The sequence below is a fragment of the Salvia hispanica genome, chromosome 5 (assembly GCF_023119035.1).
Source record: "Salvia hispanica cultivar TCC Black 2014 chromosome 5, UniMelb_Shisp_WGS_1.0, whole genome shotgun sequence".
Lineage (NCBI taxonomy): Eukaryota > Viridiplantae > Streptophyta > Magnoliopsida > Lamiales > Lamiaceae > Salvia > Salvia hispanica.
Window position 1 is genome coordinate 28,721,004 of NC_062969.1, and position 19,993 is coordinate 28,740,996.

Consider the following 19,993-nt stretch of genomic DNA (forward strand, 5'->3'; position numbering starts at 1 on the left):
AAACGGTCTATTTATTAAATTAACAAAAAAAAAAATGAAATACATATAAGTGATTTTAAAAATGCACGGTCTATTTATTAAAAAAACACACACACAGTCGCTGCTAGTTATAAAAGGTAATTACAAGGGTTTCCTCACTTTCACTTTTTCCACCCTCACCGAAAATTAGACCAGTGACCAGCAAAATGTCTCTCGACGAAGGTAACTTTCCGATAATTGTTTATACTCCATCCCACCCAAGATAGAGGTTGGAGAACGGGGGTGGTGGCGATGGGTGGAGAAGGAGGCGGGAGTGGTTGCGGTGGCGGAGAAGGAGGCGGGAGTGGTTGCGGCTTGGATAATTTGATTTTTTTTCCTTATTAGGCAATGGCTTTCAAAATAAGCTGTTCTTTTTTTTTTTTTTCCATATTTGCTTTCTCACAATCCACGTAAAATGCTCCATCTAACACAACAACTGAGAGCCCTCACCCAACCCATAAAATAAGGTGTTTAGGATTTCTGACATCAAAAAATGCATTTTCTCTCTCTAAAAACCCTGATCACATTGTCGCTGCATGTAATAAAAGGTAATTACAAGGGTTTGCCGCACTTTCACTTTTTCCACCCTCACATAAAATTTGACCACAATGACTAGCAAAAATGTCATCTCCGACTCTGAAGGTAATAATTGTTTATACTCCATCCAACCCAAGATATAGGTTGGAGAACGGGGGTGGTTGCGGTGGCGGAGAAGGAGGCGGGGTTGGTGGCGGTGGCGGAGAAGGAGTTTTTGGTGTTTTTTTTTGAAACAACACCATATTTGGTGCTATTGCAAAAGTTCTTTGGGACAAAATCCCAAAAATGGTGTAAATCTTAAATTTTGTGTTAATGATCGGAGTAAAATTACTTTTTGTATACTAAAAATTGAGTTTGAGGTTGGTGTAAATGGGTCGGAGATGGTGTAAACCAGTTTAAATCGTTTGGTTGAAGCATGACGAGGGTTCTAGTGCATGCAATTAAAAAGTACTCATCACTTTTTTCTGTTTCTTCATTTTCGGGAGGGGATACAATTATGGTCTGTGTGTTTTTTTTTGGATAAAATCATTTATCTGTCCATGGAGTTATTACCTTAAGCAGACTAAAGGTTTAGTACAGCACAATCACGTAATGTATTTTCCTCTTCAATTATTTATAATTAAGAGTGGTTTAGTACAGCACAATCACCTAATGTATTTTCCTCTTCAATTATTTATAATTAAGAGTACTGGTCTATTTAACGGTGGGTTGGTGGTGACTGTCTGATGGAAATCATCTATTTTGAATAGAGGAAGGACAGGATGAATATGAAAATGATGGATTTATAGTCAACAATGTCGACGAAGAAGAGGATGAGGAAGAAGATTGAGTTGATAGTGATGAGGAGCAGAAGAAAAAGAAAAGGAAGAAAAGGTTGTTACTTTTATTTTCACTTATGAGGTCTTTTTATTTGGTAGATATAAAAATTTTAACCACTGACGACACAGAAAAGCTTATTTGATCTCATGATAAAGAAATGGATCAACACAGGGATCAATTCATGCTTGATGAGGATGATTATGAACTCCTCCAGGAAAGCAATATATCTGTCAATCGTTCAAAGCTCGTGAGTTCATCTTCTTTTGGCTTTTTCAGAGTCTTTAGGCGCATTTATGCCTTTAATTTTTAATGCAGAAAGTTTTTAGTTTACCTTGGTATTTTGTGTTTTTTATTAATTATAGGAAAGTAAGAAGTTTAAGAGACTGAAGAAGGCTAGGGGGGATGCAGAAGAAGGGCCTTCCTGGTTTACCGATGAAGAAGAATTTGATAGAAGTGGGAAGGGTGGGCGTACTGCAGAGGAGAAGCTCAAGCGTAGTTTGTTTGGTGATGATGATGGTAAAACTTCTCTTTGCAAGTATGTTTTACCTTGAGCTTTAGATGTATAGATGAATAGAGATCTTGGGTTTTCTCACCTATTGCAGGGCAACCTCTTGAGGATATTGCAGAGGAGGATGAACAGCTTGAAGAAGAAGATGATGCAGACATTGGTGAGGAGGATGAGATGGCTGATTTCATTGTTGATGAAGAAGAAGTTGATGAGCATGGAACCCCTGTTAGGTCTTTCCACAGACCCTGTATTTGTAAATGTTGCTTTAGATCTAATGTTCTCTATATTCTGTATATAACAGTTTTTCATCTGTACGCAGGAGAAAGAAACCTAAGAAAAACAGACAGCACCCAGGGATTTCCTCATCTGCACTCCAGGAAGCACATGAAATTTTTGGTGATGTTGAAGATCTCCTGAGGCTTCGCAAGATAGATGTGCGAGACATGTTTGGTGAAACTAGTGAAAGGAGTCTTGAAGATCAGTTTGATCCTAGTGTGCTTTCTGAAAAGTACATGACAAAAAAGGATGATCAAATACGGGAAATCGATATTCCTGAAAGAATGCAGGTTTACTTAGTATCTTGTGGCATATTTGATCATAGATGCTAAGTCTTTGGCTGTAAATTCCTACCTTTCTATGTAGATATCTAAGGAAAGTACAGGCCACCCCCCAACAGATGAGTTCAGTGTCAAAATGGAGACTGAGTGGATTTACGATCAACTTGTCAGTGGTATGGTACCTTTGTTCAACAGGAGTGGTACTACAAATGAAGAAGTGGATGATGAGCTGAAGCGGCATATAGCTAGATTCTTGGAGTTGATTCACATTCAGAATTTAGACGTATGGTTTTTAGTAAAAAATATTATTAGGAATTATTTAAGAGCATCATATTTTCTGATTTTTGTTGCAGGGTAAGTTGCTGATCTGTTTATCCATATTGTAGGTCCCGTTCATTGCTATGTACAGGAAAGAGGAAATATTAAGCCTTCTAAAGGATCCAACTGATCACGAATCTAGCATTGAAAATGATATGAATCAAAAGCCTACGCTGAAGTGGCACAAGGTGCACATTTATTAATTGCTTATCACTGGTTCCTCTTTTTTCCTTTTAGCTGTGGTACAACAGTAGGTAACCGTTTTAAGTCCAAAGTGTTGTCCCCTTCACCGATATGTTTGATTTTCACTGATGTGCTTTTTATTTATGGAACCCATGAAGTAGCTAAAAGAATTCCGTAATAGAAAATTTTTATCGTATATTTTGTGCGTTTGACTTTCAATACCTCCTAGATGGAAGACTAGCTTGTGAGTTTATGGAGATACTTGAAGGACTTGTGTGTTGCAGGTACTTTGGGCAATTCAGGACTTGGATCAGAAGTGGCTTCTTCTTTTGAAAAGAAAAAATGCTCTACAGTCATACTATACTAAGCAATTTGAAGAAGAGAGACGGAGAGTGTATGATGAGACATGCCTAAGATTAAATGAACAGCTGTTTCAGTCAATCACTAAGTCACTCGAAGCTGCTGATTCGGAAAGAGAAGTGGATGATGTACGCTCAAAATTTAATTTGCATTCCCCTCCGGGCGAAGTTGTCCTAGACGAAGGCCAGTTTAAAAGACCAAAGAGAAAATCACATTACAGCATTTGTAGTAAAGCTGGACTGTGGGAGGTTGCAAGCAAATTTGGTTACAGTTCTGAGCAATTTGGTTTGCAGATATCTCTGGAGAAAATGGTAGGTATTTTGTTTCTGAGTGCCCTTCTTTTATTGATTGATCAAGTGGGCTTTGTTCTTTGCAGAGAATGGATGAATTGGAGGATGCTAAGGAAACACCAGAGGAAATGGCTTCTAATTTCACCTGTGCAATGTTTGAGATACCTCAAGCGGTATTGAAAGGCGCAAGGCACATGGTATGTAGAAGTTTTCTTATTCGATAATTTTGTTATACTGGGTAGATTTTATATGGTTTAAAATATTTTCTCTAACTTCTCATGATAAAATTATGAACAGGCGGCGGTTGAAATTAGCTGTGAACCATGTGTTAGGAGACATGTGCGCAGTATCTTTATGGACAACGCTGTAGTGTCAACTAGTCCTATTCCTGAGGGAAACACAGCTATTGATTCTTTTCACCAGTTTTATGGAGTAAAGTGGTTGAAGGACAAACCACTTAATAGATTTGAGGATGCTCAGTGGCTTTTGATTCAGAAAGCTGAAGAGGAGCTCTTGCAAGTTACTATAAAGCTGCCTGAAGTAGTCCTTGATAAGTTGATAAGTGTCTCATATGATTATTATTTGAGTGATGGTGTAAGTAAATCTGCTCAGTTATGGAATGAGCAGAGGAAACTGATTCTTAATGATGCATTTAGCAATTTTCTTCTTCCTTTAATGGAAAAAGAAGCAAGATCACTGCTGACAAGTAGAGCAAAATCATGGCTACTACTAGATTATGGGAGGCTATTGTGGGAAAAAGTATCTGTTGCACCATACCAACGGAAAGAGAATGATGTCAGTTCTGATGAAGAAACTGCACCCAGGGTTATGGCTTGCTGTTGGGGCCCTGGAAAGCCAGCAACTACCTTTGTGATGTTGGATTCATCTGGAGAAGTTTTGGATGTATTGCATGCTGGTTCCCTCAGCATTCATGGTCAAAGTGTCAATGAACAGCAACGTAAAAGAAATGATCAGCAGAGAGTGCAAAATTTTATGATGGACCATCAACCACATATTGTAGTTTTAGGAGCAAAGAATTTGTCTTGTACGCAGTTGAAGGAGGACATTTATGAGGTACACAGTTGCACTATTTTTGTTTCTTTACTGTAACTTATTTGTATGGCATACATTGCGATCTCTATCCTTTATTTGGAATTTCTTTTTCATTAACTCTAGAAAATATTTATGAGGTGACGCTTTATTTTATTGCCCATTCTGTTATCAGATAATATTCAAGATGGTGGAAGATAATCCTTGTGATGTTGGTCATGAGATGGATAATCTGAATATTGTCTTTGGCGATGAATCTTTACCGCACCTGTATGAAAATTCTCGTATCTCAGTTGATCAGCTTCCTTCACAAGAAGGTAACCTTGAATCTTTTTTACATGATCACTTCCCTTTACTTACTCTCTATGTGGATGTTGCTGCCACCATAGTACTATGCCAGTTGTATGCATTATTTTTTCCAGCTTACTTATACCCCCCGCTTCCAGGTATCATTAGACGTGCTGTGGGTCTTGGACGTCATCTTCAGAATCCATTAGCAATGGCTGCCACATTATGTGGGCCGGGTAAAGAGATATTATCTTGGAAGCTTAACCCTTTGGAGAACTTTCTTACTCCTGATGAGAAGTATGGAATGGTTGAACAAGTGATGGTAGATGTAACAAACCAGGTGGGCCTTGATATTAATTTGGCTGCCAGTCATGAATGGTTATTTGCTCCTCTACAATTTATTTCTGGTCTAGGACCCAGAAAAGCAGCTTCTCTCCAGAGGTCCCTAGTAAGAGCAGGTGCCATCTTCACTAGGAAAGACCTGCAGCAATCTCATGGGCTTGGCAAAAAGGTTTTTATCAATGCTGTTGGGTTCCTCCGAGTGCGACGTAGCGGATTGACTTCCAGTAGTAGTCAATTTATTGATCTGTTAGATGACACCAGAATTCATCCAGAATCATACTCCCTCTGTCCCATTAAAAATGAAACGTTTTCCTTTTTTGTTTGTCCCATTAAAAATGAAACGTTTCCTAAAATAGAAACAACTCTATCTCTACTTTTTCATCTCTTTTACTTTACTCTCTCCTCATCAACTCACAAAACAACATTACATAAAATCCCGTGCCGATTTCCAAATGTTTCATTTTAAGTGGGACGGAGGGAGTATATTCTTGCACAAGATCTGGCCAAGGATATTTATCGGGAGGATAGGAATGATGATGCCAATGACGACGACGATGTCCTGGAAATGGCGATCGAGCATGTCAGGGAGAAGCCACATTTACTAAGAGCTGTAGATGTTCATGAACATGCTGAGCAGAAAAATCATCTGAACAAGAAAGAAACCTTCAATGATATTAGATTGGAATTAATGTGAATCTTCTAGATTGAAGACTCATGAATTTGCCCCGGACTTATTCTTGTAAATAAACCCAACAAATAAACAAGATAAACCAAGAAATGGAACAAGAAAAATGGATAAAAGGATAGATGATGGATTAGTGTTATGATTTAGGTGAAGAACAAGAAAGAAATCCTAAAGGCACTTTCACATACAAACACCTAATGGCTCCACAAACTAGCAACACAAGAACTAGCAAGCATACCTTTACAATCAACCTTAGCCCGGCAAAAGATCGAATGCAACCCGAAGGAATTTGATAAGTCCTCAAAAGATGAAGAAGGTGAACTCTCAAATATGGAGAAATAGTCTCTTACAAATATTCAAAAGCTGAGAATGAAAACCCTACAAAAGAGTATTTATACTAAAACAAAAGTAATAGGGAAAATAGTCTTTAAAATCTTAAAAAATGGCATTTTCGGGCAAAACGCCCGGCCCGGGCGTTTTGGGGCCTTGCCCGGGCGTTTTCTCTGTGGCCGGGCACTTTTGGCAGCTCTGCGCGACTTTCGTCAAACGGCCATAACTTCCTCATCCGAGCTCCGATTGAGGCGTGTAAGGTACTCACGCGAAGATCTCTTGACGATGAAGATAATGGTGGTCTTAGAACAGCATTTGGACATCATTTTGATAGGAAAATTCTGGTTTGAGTCAGACCTCCGAATCCGGCTTGGCTCCTTGTCATATCTCCACCTTCTTTTCGGACCCCAATCAACCCATGGCCCTCGATGTCGTTGCATCCTATGATTGTGAATACCCGGATTCACATCATCCTCTCCTTCTTTATGAAAGGATTTGTCCTCAAATCCGGTTCTTCGATTATTCTCTAGGACACCCGGATTCACATCATCCCCTCCTTCTTTTGAAGGATTTGTCCTCAAATCCCGATCAAGTTCACCTTGGACAATGGGTGATTCATCTTGACATTTCTTCCATGAGCTTATAACCGGTAAGAAGTTACTCAGTACATCCACAACTCGAGGTTCGCATTCCAATCCTTCTAATTTATGTTTCAAAAAGCCATCAAAGAGAAAAAACATGTTAAAAGAGTTAGTGAAATAAGGGTCATTCTCCTCACCAAGGGCAAAAAGGATAGGGTGATTTAGAGCCCTCCCAAGGTTGATCTTAGAATCTAACAAGCAACTTTTTTTTCTCACATGCTTGTAGTTTTTCTCTCTTGGTTGTGTTGATTCGCACTCACCCCCACCACTCTCTCTTGGCTTTTGCATCTCACTTTTTAGCCTTTTCTCACACTCTATATTTTCTTCTCTCTCTTGCTCATTCCTCAAGTACTCATTTACTTTAGCAATCTCATTTGACTTCGTTGCAATGCTCAATACTTGAAGCGATTTTAATGGCTCACACTCGTCCTCGGCTTCCACCATGCTAGACACACCATCATTGAAAGTTGGGCGTACATCTTCCTCATGCTCTGCATCATCATCGTCAACAAAATCCAACATATGCTTGACACGCTCTTTATCGTCACACTTATTTTGAATCAAGCCCTTTGAAGTAGTGAAGTTGGATGACAACCACGACGAAACCTTCGTGTGATAGCTAGGATGAGATATGTCCATCTTCTTTGGTGGGATGCTTCTTCGTCTTGTGTCACCACCATAATGTCGAGGGTTTGAGCTCTCCCTTGATTTACTTGAGACTTCCTCCTCCATTAACCACTCATGCACTTTATGATGACCATGATCCCTCATCCTCCTAGAGTGAGACTCTCCATGGAACTTTGGTACTCGCTCCCTTCTACTCCCTCTATCAAGTCCATCATCGTGATACCTTGACTTGTAGTCACTCCTATCATGTCTCTCTCGGTCACTAGGTGCTATGGAATGGTTATGCCTAACTCGATCTCTTATGAGGGATATATTCTTATGGTATACCGTAAATCCCTCTTGCATAGAATTCATGATTCCCCGTGCATCGCGCATCTCCTTCATGATTGAGGAAAACATCTCTTTGAGGGTGTCGTCGGATGTGGACGCGATGTCGTCCCCATCCTCCCTTCTAGGCGAATTGTGCTTAGAAATCCTCGTACGTGGTGGCATTTTCGGTACCTACAAAGAAGATAAAGAGGACTAGGGACACATCCCTTTTGTTAATAACACAAACAACGCACACACCCAAGAATGAAGACTTTAGTGAGGAGCTCACTTCCCAACCCACAAAGTATGTCCCCAATTCCCCAAACTCACACCCAATGTCTCTCGGAAGGTTTAGAGATTTAGTGGCTAGATACTCTCCCTCACTTGCTCTCGATGATGTAATCCCAAGGGTTGCACAAATAGCACAAACAAGATACACAACTAGGCAAGTGAAAACTAGTCCAAGAAGCCACAAGATTAGTGAAAGTAGGGAGCTAAGCCAATGGGACAAATTAACAAATACTTTGTGTGCACAATTTCAACCATCAACAATAGACCAAACAATTGATGAAATTTTGGCCTACAACTTTTAGACAATCAAATTGACATACCCAAGAACGCATATATCAATTTATAGCTAAAGCCCATGGATAGGATTTGAGATCTCTCTTTTTTTTTGACAAATTTCTAACAATTTTCACCCTTTGAGGAATTTATCCTTTTTTTTTTCTTTTTTTTTTTGCTTACAAGAACAAGAACCAATGGCTCTTGATACCAAATAATGTGAATCTTCTAGATTGAAGACTCATGAATTTGCCCCGGACTTATTCTTGTAAATAAACCCAACAAATAAACAAGATAAACCAAGAAATGGAACAAGAAAAATGGATAAAAGGATAGATGATGGATTAGTGTTATGATTTAGGTGAAGAACAAGAAAGAAATCCCAAAGGCACTTTCACATACAAACACCTAATGGCTCCACAAACTAGCAACACAAGAACTAGCAAGCATACCTTTACAATCAACCTTAGCCCGGCAAAAGATCGAATGCAACCCGAAGGAATTTGATAAGTCTTCAAAAGATGAAGAAGGTGAGCTCTCAAATATGGAGAAATAGTCTCTTACAAATATTCAAAAGCTGAGAATGAAAACCCTACAAAAGAGTATTTATACTAAAACAAAAGTAATAGGGAAAATAGTCTTTAAAATCTTAAAAAATGGCATTTTCGGGCAAAACGCCCGGCCCGGGCGTTTTGGGGCCTTGCCCGGGCGTTTTCTCTGTGGCCGGGCACTTTTGGCAGCTCTGCACGACTTTCGTCAAACGGCCATAACTTCCTCATCCGAGCTCCGATTGAGGCGTGTAAGGTACTCACGCGAAGATCTCTTGACGATGAAGATAATGGTGGTCTTAGAACAGCATTTGGACATCATTTTGATAGGAAAATTCTGGTTTGAGTCAGACCTCCGAATCCGCTCGGCTCCTTGTCATATCTCCAACTTCTTTTCGGACCCCAATCAACCCATGACCCTCGATGTCGTTGCATCCTATGATTGTGAATACCCTGATTCACATCAGGAATTGATGGAAGGTTTTCAGGATCGTCGCAGACCCTTTGTAGAACCAAGTCAGGATGAAGAGTTTGACATGATCACTGGAGAGACCGAAGAGAAACTACTCTCCGAACGAAGAATTGTGCAGGTTGAAAAGGTTCAGGGCCAGAAAGCAATTTGCGTCCTTGAATCTGGAATAGCTGGCATTCTCAGTAAGGAGGATTACATGGATGAGTGGTGGGATATGAATAATTTATATGAGAAGCTGCGTAAGGGTGATTTTTTGACTTGCAGGATTAAATCAATTCAGAAAAATAGCTATCAGGTGTTTTTAACTTGTAGAGAAAGTGAAATGAGGAGTAATCGTTACAGGAGTCACAGAATGACAGAGCCTTACTATCATGAAGAACACTGTACTCTGCAAACTGTTCAGGAAAAAGCTCGCAAAGAGAAGGAACTTGCAAAGAAGCATTTCCTGCCGAGAGTGATCATTTACCCACGCTTCCAAAATATAACGTCTGATGCTGCGATAGAGGTTTGTTGTAATCTTCTATTGTAGTCGTTCACAATTCATTTGTGGGCCTGCTTGGCACTTGCGTATTTATTGGGTATTTGGGATTATTGAATTTTTTTTTCTTGGACTTGATATGGTTTGATTACCTTTTAATCTAAGGTTCATTCACATGTGAAGCGTAATTTATACTGGTGAAGATTCGTTTTATTGAGTCCAGATTGTGATATCATTCCAAAAAGTGCATTTACATGATTTTGTAATAGCTTACTGCTGCTACGTACTCTTCCTGTTTCGAAATGCTTTCATGTCTTTGAGTTCTTATACCCTTTGATTCCTGTCAACAGTTTTTGTCCGACAAGGATCCCGGTGAATGTGTCATATGCCCTAGTTCTGGTGGGCCATCATTTTTGACACTGACTCTGAAAGTTTATGATGGGGTATATGCTAACAAGGACATTGTAGAAGGTGGAAAAGAGCACAAGGATATATTGAGCTTGGTTCGGATCGGGAAAACACTGAAAATCGGAGAGGATACATTTGAAGATCTTGATGAGGTAATTTACGGAGCTGTTATTTTGGAGACTTTACTGATCATGCAGATATTAGATATTTTATTTCTGTGAAAGCATGCGAGTTTGATTAACCCTTCATGCAGGTAATGGATCGTTATGTAGATCCACTGGTAGCTCATTTGAAGTCGATGCTTAATTACCGAAAGTTCAGGCGGGGTACTAAAACTGAAGTTGATGAGCTCCTCAGAATTGAAAAGGCTGAGAATCCTATGAGAATTGTATATTGCTTTGGAATATTTCACGAGCATCCTGGCACATTCATCTTGACGTATATACGGAGTTCTAATCCTCACCACGAGTACATAGATCTCTATCCAAAGGGATTTAAGTTCCGGAAATGAATGTTTGAGGATATAGACCGTCTTGTGGCTTATTTTCAGGACCATATTGATGACTCATCTGACTCTACTCCATCGCTACGATCAGTTGCTGCTATGTTGCCAGTGAGGAGTCCTGCAACTGGGGGCTCATCTGGGTCCGGTGGTGGCTGGGGCAATTCATCCAATGATGGAGGCTGGAGAGGAGGCCAATCTTCAGACAGACACAGGAATTCTGGCCCTAGAAGTGTTAAGATTCGAAATGATTCAATTAACTTGTGCATTTCATAAATGAATTTTGTGAATAATAAATGTGCATCAATTTGCTTTTCCTTGCAGTGAGGGGTGATTACAGAAATGGTGATGGGCATCCCAGTGGAGCACCTAGACCATATGGTGGAGGAGGACGTGTACGTGGCCGGGGCCGTAGGTCAGATTCTTATGGTAATGGCAGGGGTGACAGGCAGTACCACGACCGTGGTTCACAAAGGTGGGGTTCCAAGGATGGCAATGGTGATGGTGGATGGGGGAGTGGCTTCTCTGGATCAAAAGCCCAGGATTCACCGGGCGGTGGTAGTTGGGGAGGCGGTGTTGGTGGTAATGCTGGTTGGGGTAGCTGGGGAGGAGATGCCTGGGGGTTCGGGTGCGGATGCAGGTAATTCGGGGTGGGGAGATGCCAAGAAGAGTTCAGATGGCGGTGGTTGGTGATAAATGTCAGGATGTTCTGTAATTTTTATTATCCATACTACTCTACTGAATTCTCTAGTGTTGAATAGGCGTTCAGCTCCTAGCTTCTTTCTTGGACAATCTACTATCAGTTGGTCTATTTTGAATCGTTCATTCTGATTTCTAGATGATCTTCTATTGCCTTTCTTGTTTCTCTGTTCAGCAAAGGCTATATATATATGGAAGTCAGTTCTGTCACAATAAAATTTAGCCTGCTGGATAATTCAATGTCAAGCAATTTTATATGCATTTCATTAAACATTGTTTCCTTAATATTACGACCAAGTTGAATACTAGCACGATTTGTTGTAATTGATAAACATGGGACCCGGGCTTGGTTCGACTGTCTCACCAAGGTTATGAGTGGAATGAGACGAACGAAAAGGCCACAATAGAGACCACCTCCTCCCGATTCTCCATTGCTGCTACTGTTGTTTCCTCTCTCCAACTCCTGGCGACAGACTGGATACGAAGCTCGTTCTAGCCATGGCACTATGCAATCTGAGTGGTACTTGAGATCCCAGTTCGAAATCTTCTCTGCCAACAGCACGTGTCTGAGTTAAAATCTTGATGGTCGGTAAGGCATCAATGGAGGCACGCTCTGATCACTCTGTGTCACATGTTCAAGAAATTCCTCAACTCCTGGTCATACAAGAGTTGGCGTTCTAAGATGCCACTGCTGCCTGGCAACACGAGGAGTGAATTCCACCATGCCAATCAATCCAAGCTCTAGAACAAAACCTTGTTCACTTCACAGTTTGCACAAACCAGATTGAGCCCCATAAGAGAGGCGGGTTCCTGGAAATTAGGATACCACCAATGATCTCGACATCTATGATCTCTCTTGCACAAGGTGTTTGCATAAACAAGTAGTTAAGCATAGGGTCAATATAAAACTTGTAAAAAATGAAGGCAATCAACAAAAATCAATCTACTCAATCAATTGACTAAGCACAGATCAACAACACTTAATATTCAAGGAAAGCTTCCGGTCACATAAGAACATTACCAGATTCATACTAAAAAACTATCACGTGATAAATTTAGTTTGTATTAGGGTTTTTGGATTTTTAAACCAAAACCTTTCCCCTAATTCCGGTTTTTCCCATGAACTATGATATTTGTTTTTAAAACCACGAACTTCCATTTCGTTAGGATTTTCCCCCGGCGGGTTAACGACGAAACCTGGGTTGTCTACATGTCAATTTTAACCTTATTTGTCACTAAATTGATTACTTGGATCCTATTTAGCACAATAATACATACAGTCACAATTATTACATAACAAATGACAACTTTTGAATAAACAAAACACAACTTTAACATTTTGAATTATGCTATTCGGGTCGGATTGGGAAAATCCTAACGAAATGACAGTTCGTAGTTTTAAAAACAAATCTCATAGTTCATGGGAAAAACCAGAATTCGGGGAATGGTTTTGGTTTAAAAAGCTGTCACGTGATAAATTTAGTTTGTATTACTGACATAAATTTTAAAGAAAACAACAAGAGAGGAAGCAAGAACTGAGGAACTCTTGTCTTTATCCATACAAACATGTAGCAACATTGAATATCAGTAACAACATGTTTTCATAGTTTGATGAATATTTTACTTCTTCGTGATAATCGTGCAGTGAAAATGGATGGTACAACTATGAAGACAAGAAGCAGAGATAGTGATCATAGACTAACCTCTCATCTAAATTCAAATCATGTAGTGAAAACAACAAATAACACATGCAAAGGATACAAAACAACAATGCCAAGTGCTACAAAAAAATCTCTTCATATAAAATAGTTTACCATTATTCTCTACTGCACCTTTTTTTTTAATCTACTCATTCATTGTTCTTGATATTAACATTGGCAACTTAGTATTATTTCATAATATGCTTATATTCTCTGTCTTTGAAAGTTTTGTTGCTTTTCAAGATTCTTACATGTTGATCTATTTATAGCATGAAAAGATTACTAGTAATATTTGATTTTACTTGCATGATTTTAGTCAAGTGATCTATGCTAAAGGCGCAGTGTATCTCCTCCTTCATTCTTCAACACGAGCCATGACTACGAGCAGGCAAAGGACGCTGATCATCCATGATGCTCCGAAGCAGCTCAGTATTTCTCTTAGGAGCATTGTGGTTCAGTTATCGCTCAGATATGGTAGCATCATCAAGCTTCTTGTGATCACTGAAGCTTTATGGAGAAACATAGATTTCATGCTAAGAGATATGGCCTCGTGCTAAGTAAGAACTTACCCTTTTCGTGTCTATGTGATGATGATCAATTCGAAGATAAAATCTGAGTACTAATAATTCATGACATGTTTAAAGAATCCAAGAAGCATTCAAGTGCAACGATTAATTCAAAGCAGAAATTTACAAGACACTTGTCAGATACTCAACCTCACTGGAGTTTAAAGAGATGTTGGTTGCTGCAGATGTATTACAGGTGATTGATTTACTAATATTAGATAGCAAGACTAAATTGCTCTACTATATCTATATATATGCTATAAAATGAGTTAACATTACGTTGTAAATGTTTAGGTTGAATTTGGGATCACAGTAGAAGCCGGTACGCTGAAAGAAGTAGCAGCCGAATACGCTAAAAGTTACCAGGCCACGCATGTAGTTCTTGGAAGGTATTTGTAAATCTCTCCCCAATTACTACTCGACTGAACTAGGAAAATCAAATATAGGTAAGACTACTCAACTCAACTGTAGAATTGCTTATTCGAAAACGATTCACGTAGGAAACTGAGGAAAGAAACAAAATACTTAAGCAAAAACTTGTCTTGTGGAATATCAAGGATCAAATCTGACCACACCATTCAGATTTTAAGAACACCTCAAATCGACGAAGCTGCCACAAAAGGGGAGTTTACGACCAACCAGAAGAACAGTAAGTTATAGTAAAATTTCTAAAAAAGTGTGTGTGTGTGTGTGTGTGATTGTTAAAGAATGATTTAAATACTTATATTTGAGGTGCAGGGGAAGAAGGGTGGGAAAGTAGTCACTTGCTATGTTGTTCATGTAGAAACACAAGGCCATCAGGCCATGGTATAGACAGAAGATGAACTTCACTTATGCTGAGCTGCAGATTGCAACAAATGGCTTCTGATCTCAGAACTTGATGTCGGATCATGGAAGCAAAACCTATCTCGGATTGCTGAACGATCAGATGAAAATTCTGATCAGGGAGACCCCTTCAGTAACAATGGGAGAGGAAGATTATCAGAGAGAGGTTCGGATGCTGGAGGGAGTTAGGCATTTGAATGTGGCGTTGCTCATAGGATCGTGCTCGAGGGACCAAACAGATTTCTCGTGTATGAGTACATCTGCAACAGCTCTCTCAACACGCATTTATCTGGTGAGTGGAGACAGTAGTGATCTCATTCAACTTACAAGAGCTATACATATCTCTTTTTTGTTCTTTTTTCTTTGAATGAATATGATTTTGTGCAGATGGAAACAAGAAGCTGACATGGGAAATACGAATAAACATAGCATATGGTGCAGCTAAAGGATTGGCATACTTGCACGAAGAAGGAATCTATGGAAGCATGAGGCCAAGCAACATCCTTGTAACACATGATTTTCAAGCAATGGTACATTTTTTTGATATATTTGAAAAAAAATATGATGGAAATGGATATAGATGATCTCTTACAGCAAAACATGTGGGATCGGCTGTCATACTACGGATTTATGAATGAATACGAGACGCTAGGAGAGTGGTCAGCCATGAAGACTTTTGAACACTTGGCACCAGAGTATGATGAAACTGGGAAAGAAGTGAGTAAAGTTGATGTCTTTGCGTTTGGTGTGGTGCTTCTTGAACTGATCACAGGGAGAAAGACGATAGAAAACATCGATGGACAAAGCTACTTGAGCTGGGTAAGTTCATCTGCACATGGCAGTGGCATTGTTTGTAGGAATTAAACATGTAAAAGCTAGCAACTTTGTTGCAGGCGAGGCCGCTGCTAAGGCAAAAGAAATACACAGAACTGACAGATCCTACGCTGAAAGATAGTCCCGATGTTTACCAGCTCTACTGGTTGGTTCACATGGCTGATAAATGCCTCAGCTTGGATCCCAATAGACAATAGTAGATACTCAATCAACAAGGTAACTTTAATGCGAACTCTTCCCATTGCTTTCTCTTATCATCTTTGCTCATCTTTGTTTTCCTAGGTTGTTAAAGCATTGTCGGACGTTATAAATCGTTGTGGTGTTGAAGAATTCTCTCCTACTGAATCTGAATTGTGACCTTAGTTGGCAAGATATGAGAAGTTCTATCTATTGAAGGCTAAGTTATGCTTTTCTTGATAATACATTGGATCTGTTATAAAGTTAATGGTGAATTTATTATTTAATCTCTTGTTCCCTCTTCCCATTCTGAGTGTCTCTTTTTTTTTTCTCCCATGTCATTTTAGAAACCATCAATATCAGTTTGATAACATGTTAACTGATGATCTGGATTTTATATTAATTCCAAATTTATTGTTTGACACCATAAAAATGTTTATATTTTTAGAATTTAATCATTGTTCCAAATCCTTTCAATTCTATAATGTAATTTGCACTTTGACCAAATTTAGATATTGTGGAAGAGTGATATGGGAAAAAACCCTTATCAAGTGAAAAAGATAAAGAAAGTCGCAGAGAAATCGTGCTCTGTCGACAATCGGAAATTCTAAACAGAAAAACTAAATAAAGATAAAAGACAATAATAATGATTTCATTGATTGAATAATGAGAATAACAATATAATAATAGAGATACGGGAGATATTTCCGAAGATATAAACGTATCAACTCCCCCGTGGTTAAAATCCATCTTGTTCTCAAGGTGGGAACCACGACACAACGAAGAGCGACGCGAACAGAAGCTTTGGCGAGCTCTCCCCTCCTGGATCAAATGCACACCGAATGGTTAAACGTCTCCCTTCACCAATTCCTCGGCGACCAACTTGGTCGTTTGATTTTATATGTTAGAAGAATATCCACCAAATCACTAATTGATTTGGTGATTGATGATTTTATTGTGTTTCCATACATATGATATTCTATAGCATAATTGGTACTTACCATGTCGAGCGTATTTCTTTGTAACAGTCCGCCCTCCTAGGATACAATAAATGCGGCGACTGCTACCAAAACGTACTTAAAGAATTCAACATAGGGTAGGGTTTCATTTAAAGGGACTTGACCTAGGTATTAAACGAACTATCAGAGCAGCAAGTCAAATGTTTAATCAAGAGAAAATAAATGAAGGATAAATAGTCGAACAAACGGTAGAAACAAAGTAATAGCCTTGATTCTTCAAAGATTCTTGAGTTTCAACTTCAATTCTTCTCAACAGATGAAGAAATATTGGAGAATAGTAGAAGAAAAATTGAGATAGAGTGTGAGAGAGGGGAGAGACGTGATTTTGGGGGAGTGGGGACGGTTTTTCTTTGATTTAGGTTTAGGGTTTTCTCTCTTATTTATAGAGTTCAAGAATATAATTCCACAATTAAATAAATAAAGATTTGGAGAAATATGGTGGGAGAGATTGGCGTTAATATGGGTGAGAAATAAGAGGGTTTCGAATTTTAGGCTATTTAATTAGCCTATGATTTAATTTAGATATTTCATGGAGTAGAATAAAATATCACCGAGTAGAATAAAAATAATAATCCTCCCCAAATAATTAGGAAGTGGCGTTAATTATTGATTCCTCCACAAGGAATCAATTTCAAATATTATTTAAAATAAGATATGACAAGATCTCCTTAGATATAGTAAGATATGCTAGGATATTTGAATTTATTCATGGAAGAGAATAAATAAGGGATCAAATAATATAATAAAATAATCCCTTCTCCCATAAATAGGAGATTTTCGAAAATCTCCTTAAAATAAGCATAGGGGTCGAAAATTTCATGGAATAAATAAGGAATAATCGGACTTTGGATTTAATTTAAATAATTATCCCAAGCAATAATTAAATCCAAGAAAAATAGGATTCTTATCCAATAAATAGGGGTAGTCGAAAATTCCAATTAAGTAATGATGCTCCTATTTAATCTCACTCATCCCTTAGGAAAATAATTTACCACAATATTATTTCGCCCCGCATCAAAATATTCACATAATCACATCACAAAATCCACCATTTTTAATTCCACTCCATCTTCACAACACATTGACCTTTCAACGGCCACGTCATATTTTCCACAAAATTGACTATTCAATAGCCACGCCATATAATCAACAAGTTTGACTATTCAACTCCAACTCAACTCCAAATCGCAATTAGGCCACAAAAAATCATGCAATAAATCACTCATCATTTAATTCACATACTCTATAGCATTAAAAGCATTTAATGCAAAAATTTTTATGTCTCGAAAATTAGGGTTCGAAAAAGTGGGGCGTTACATTCTACCCCTCTTAAAAGATATTTCGTCCCGAAATTTGGTACCTTCATTGGAAGAGTTCCGAGTACGGTTCCATCATCTTATCCTCGAGCTCCCACGTGGCTTCCTCGTATTCGTGGTTTCTCCAAAGTACTTTTACACTGGCAATAGATTTGTTCCTCAAAATTTGAACTTTACGGTCCAAGATCATCAGGGGTCGCTCCTCGTAAATCAAATCCAGATTCAACTATACGATAGGGACAAAATGAGTTTTTATTTCTCTTTTTACTAGAATTACTATTGAATTTGTGATTGATATTTGAGGTTGCTCGGAATCGCCTCATTTGTCGTGCAAGCATAATATTTTGATTACTTTAATATATGCATATTATTTTATTGTAAATATTTTGTGTGTAGAGTACGTGTACAAAATATAGATTGAAATTGAAAGATACTAGTTTTAAAATGGGTGGTTTAAGAGCGATGAAAAAATGGGATGATTTGCTCTATAATTATTATGTATTCTGTTACTATAGTTAGATACCTGTATTTGACTGTATTAATATATTGGTGAGTGGATAGCATGGAGTATTAAAATTTCATGTAGTTTTATCAAATAAAAGATAAATCATTTAGTTGACATGTAGAGCCTTAGGGAGGGTACATTCATTTATTTTGCACGTTGACTATAAAATATGTATGAAATATGCCTAGACTTAAGTGAAAATATAAAATAGTACTACTAATTTAGGGATTGAATCATAATCACATTCCAAATCATAATTGAGGGACTGAATCAATTTGTAGCCATTGGCTTCGTTAAGTTAGATTTTAAATATACCTAATACTTTGCTTAATATTCTTAATCAGAAAAATAATTGGGAATCAAATACCACGGCTATATTAACCATAATTGCTAAACAAATACTGCAAGGTATCTATCTATGCATATATAAAATGCGAGTTTTGGGCTTATTTTGAAATATTTATAAATTATGGGATGAATTTGAAAATTTATAAAACATGTCATAATCAATGTAGAGCATGAAAGGTCATAAAATTAATTATAAATGTGCATTGATAATTCAGCCATGGATATCAATTTATAAAATGGGGGTTACGAGTCCTAAAATCAGCTACAAATTTCCGGCTGCATTCTACAAAATAATTATAATAAATGTGCATGGATGTTTAGTAACTGTCATTTAGATTTAACAGGTCCTATGCAATTCAAAGTTTCAAACATTTAAGAGGATAGTAATTTCAAAAACTAGCAAAAAAATAGCAACAATATGTCATTCGTCATACTTCAAAAAAACTGTAAAATAAATTAATGTGATTTAAATAGCAATATGTCATTAATCCTTAGCCACATCATTTGTAACCACCAACAATTGCAGCAATATATGGCATTTTGTCATATACAAATACAAATTAGTCGTTTAAATAGCAGTTACAAATCCATAATCCTAAAAATAAAATACCATTTTGACTTTATAGTACAACATAATGACCATATTAATGACCATTGATGTTATAAATAATGGCTAATGTTCAATGCACGACTCTATAAATACAAGACCAAAAACTTAACTCAAAATCATTAGCGGTGAGGTTAGCCTATTTACGTAACAACAAAATTGTTGGATGCTCAACGCCGCCACCATGGTCCGCTTAGAGAATCATCTCCTCAAGTGAGGGGTAGGACGGCATGGTCCGCTCAGAGAATGATCTTCTCAAGTGAGGGGTAGGACATGCAGAATCAAGAAAGAGTATCAAATATGCAGAAACGAGGAATCGAGAAAAAAACCCCAATAATGATCTCTTTAAGAAAGGATCGACGGTTTTAGCGTCCGATCTACGGTGGGGAAACAAATATGAAGAATGAAATGGCAATGGTGGTGGTGCAGAGGTAGAAGCCGTGAGTGAGGGCTGCTGGCAACGAGCTTTACCTATCGTCAGCAGGTTGGATTGGCAATGGAGAGAGAGTTGAAAATTAGATGAGATGTAGAAAATTTGAGATTCTATTTAGTTTTGAAATTTG

General features: G+C 38.2%; 2 protein-coding genes and 1 pseudogene across 2 annotated transcripts; all 3 read left to right on the forward strand.

Annotated features, from left to right (window-relative positions):
- The first annotated feature begins 1,418 nt into the window (after positions 1-1,418).
- LOC125189767 (transcription elongation factor SPT6 homolog) lies at positions 1,419-10,843 on the forward strand. The gene is made up of 17 exons (XM_048087005.1): positions 1,419-1,428; positions 1,503-1,621; positions 1,737-1,890; positions 1,977-2,112; positions 2,202-2,448; positions 2,525-2,722; positions 2,826-2,945; positions 3,225-3,611; positions 3,677-3,787; positions 3,888-4,664; positions 4,816-4,957; positions 5,087-5,557; positions 5,738-5,960; positions 6,537-6,540; positions 9,442-9,951; positions 10,275-10,484; positions 10,586-10,843. Exons 2-17 carry the CDS (start codon positions 1,532-1,534, stop codon positions 10,841-10,843), a joined length of 4,038 nt encoding a protein of 1,345 aa, XP_047942962.1. The 5' UTR covers positions 1,419-1,428; positions 1,503-1,531.
- LOC125189769 (transcription elongation factor SPT6 homolog) lies at positions 10,844-13,790 on the forward strand. Its single transcript, XM_048087007.1, has 3 exons — positions 10,844-11,066; positions 11,159-11,474; positions 13,550-13,790. The coding sequence occupies exons 1-3, from the start codon at positions 10,844-10,846 to the stop codon at positions 13,788-13,790; spliced, it is 780 nt and encodes a 259-aa protein (XP_047942964.1).
- An 829-nt stretch (positions 13,791-14,619) lies between these two features.
- LOC125189770 lies at positions 14,620-15,815 on the forward strand (annotated as a pseudogene).
- Positions 15,816-19,993: the final 4,178 nt, after the last annotated feature.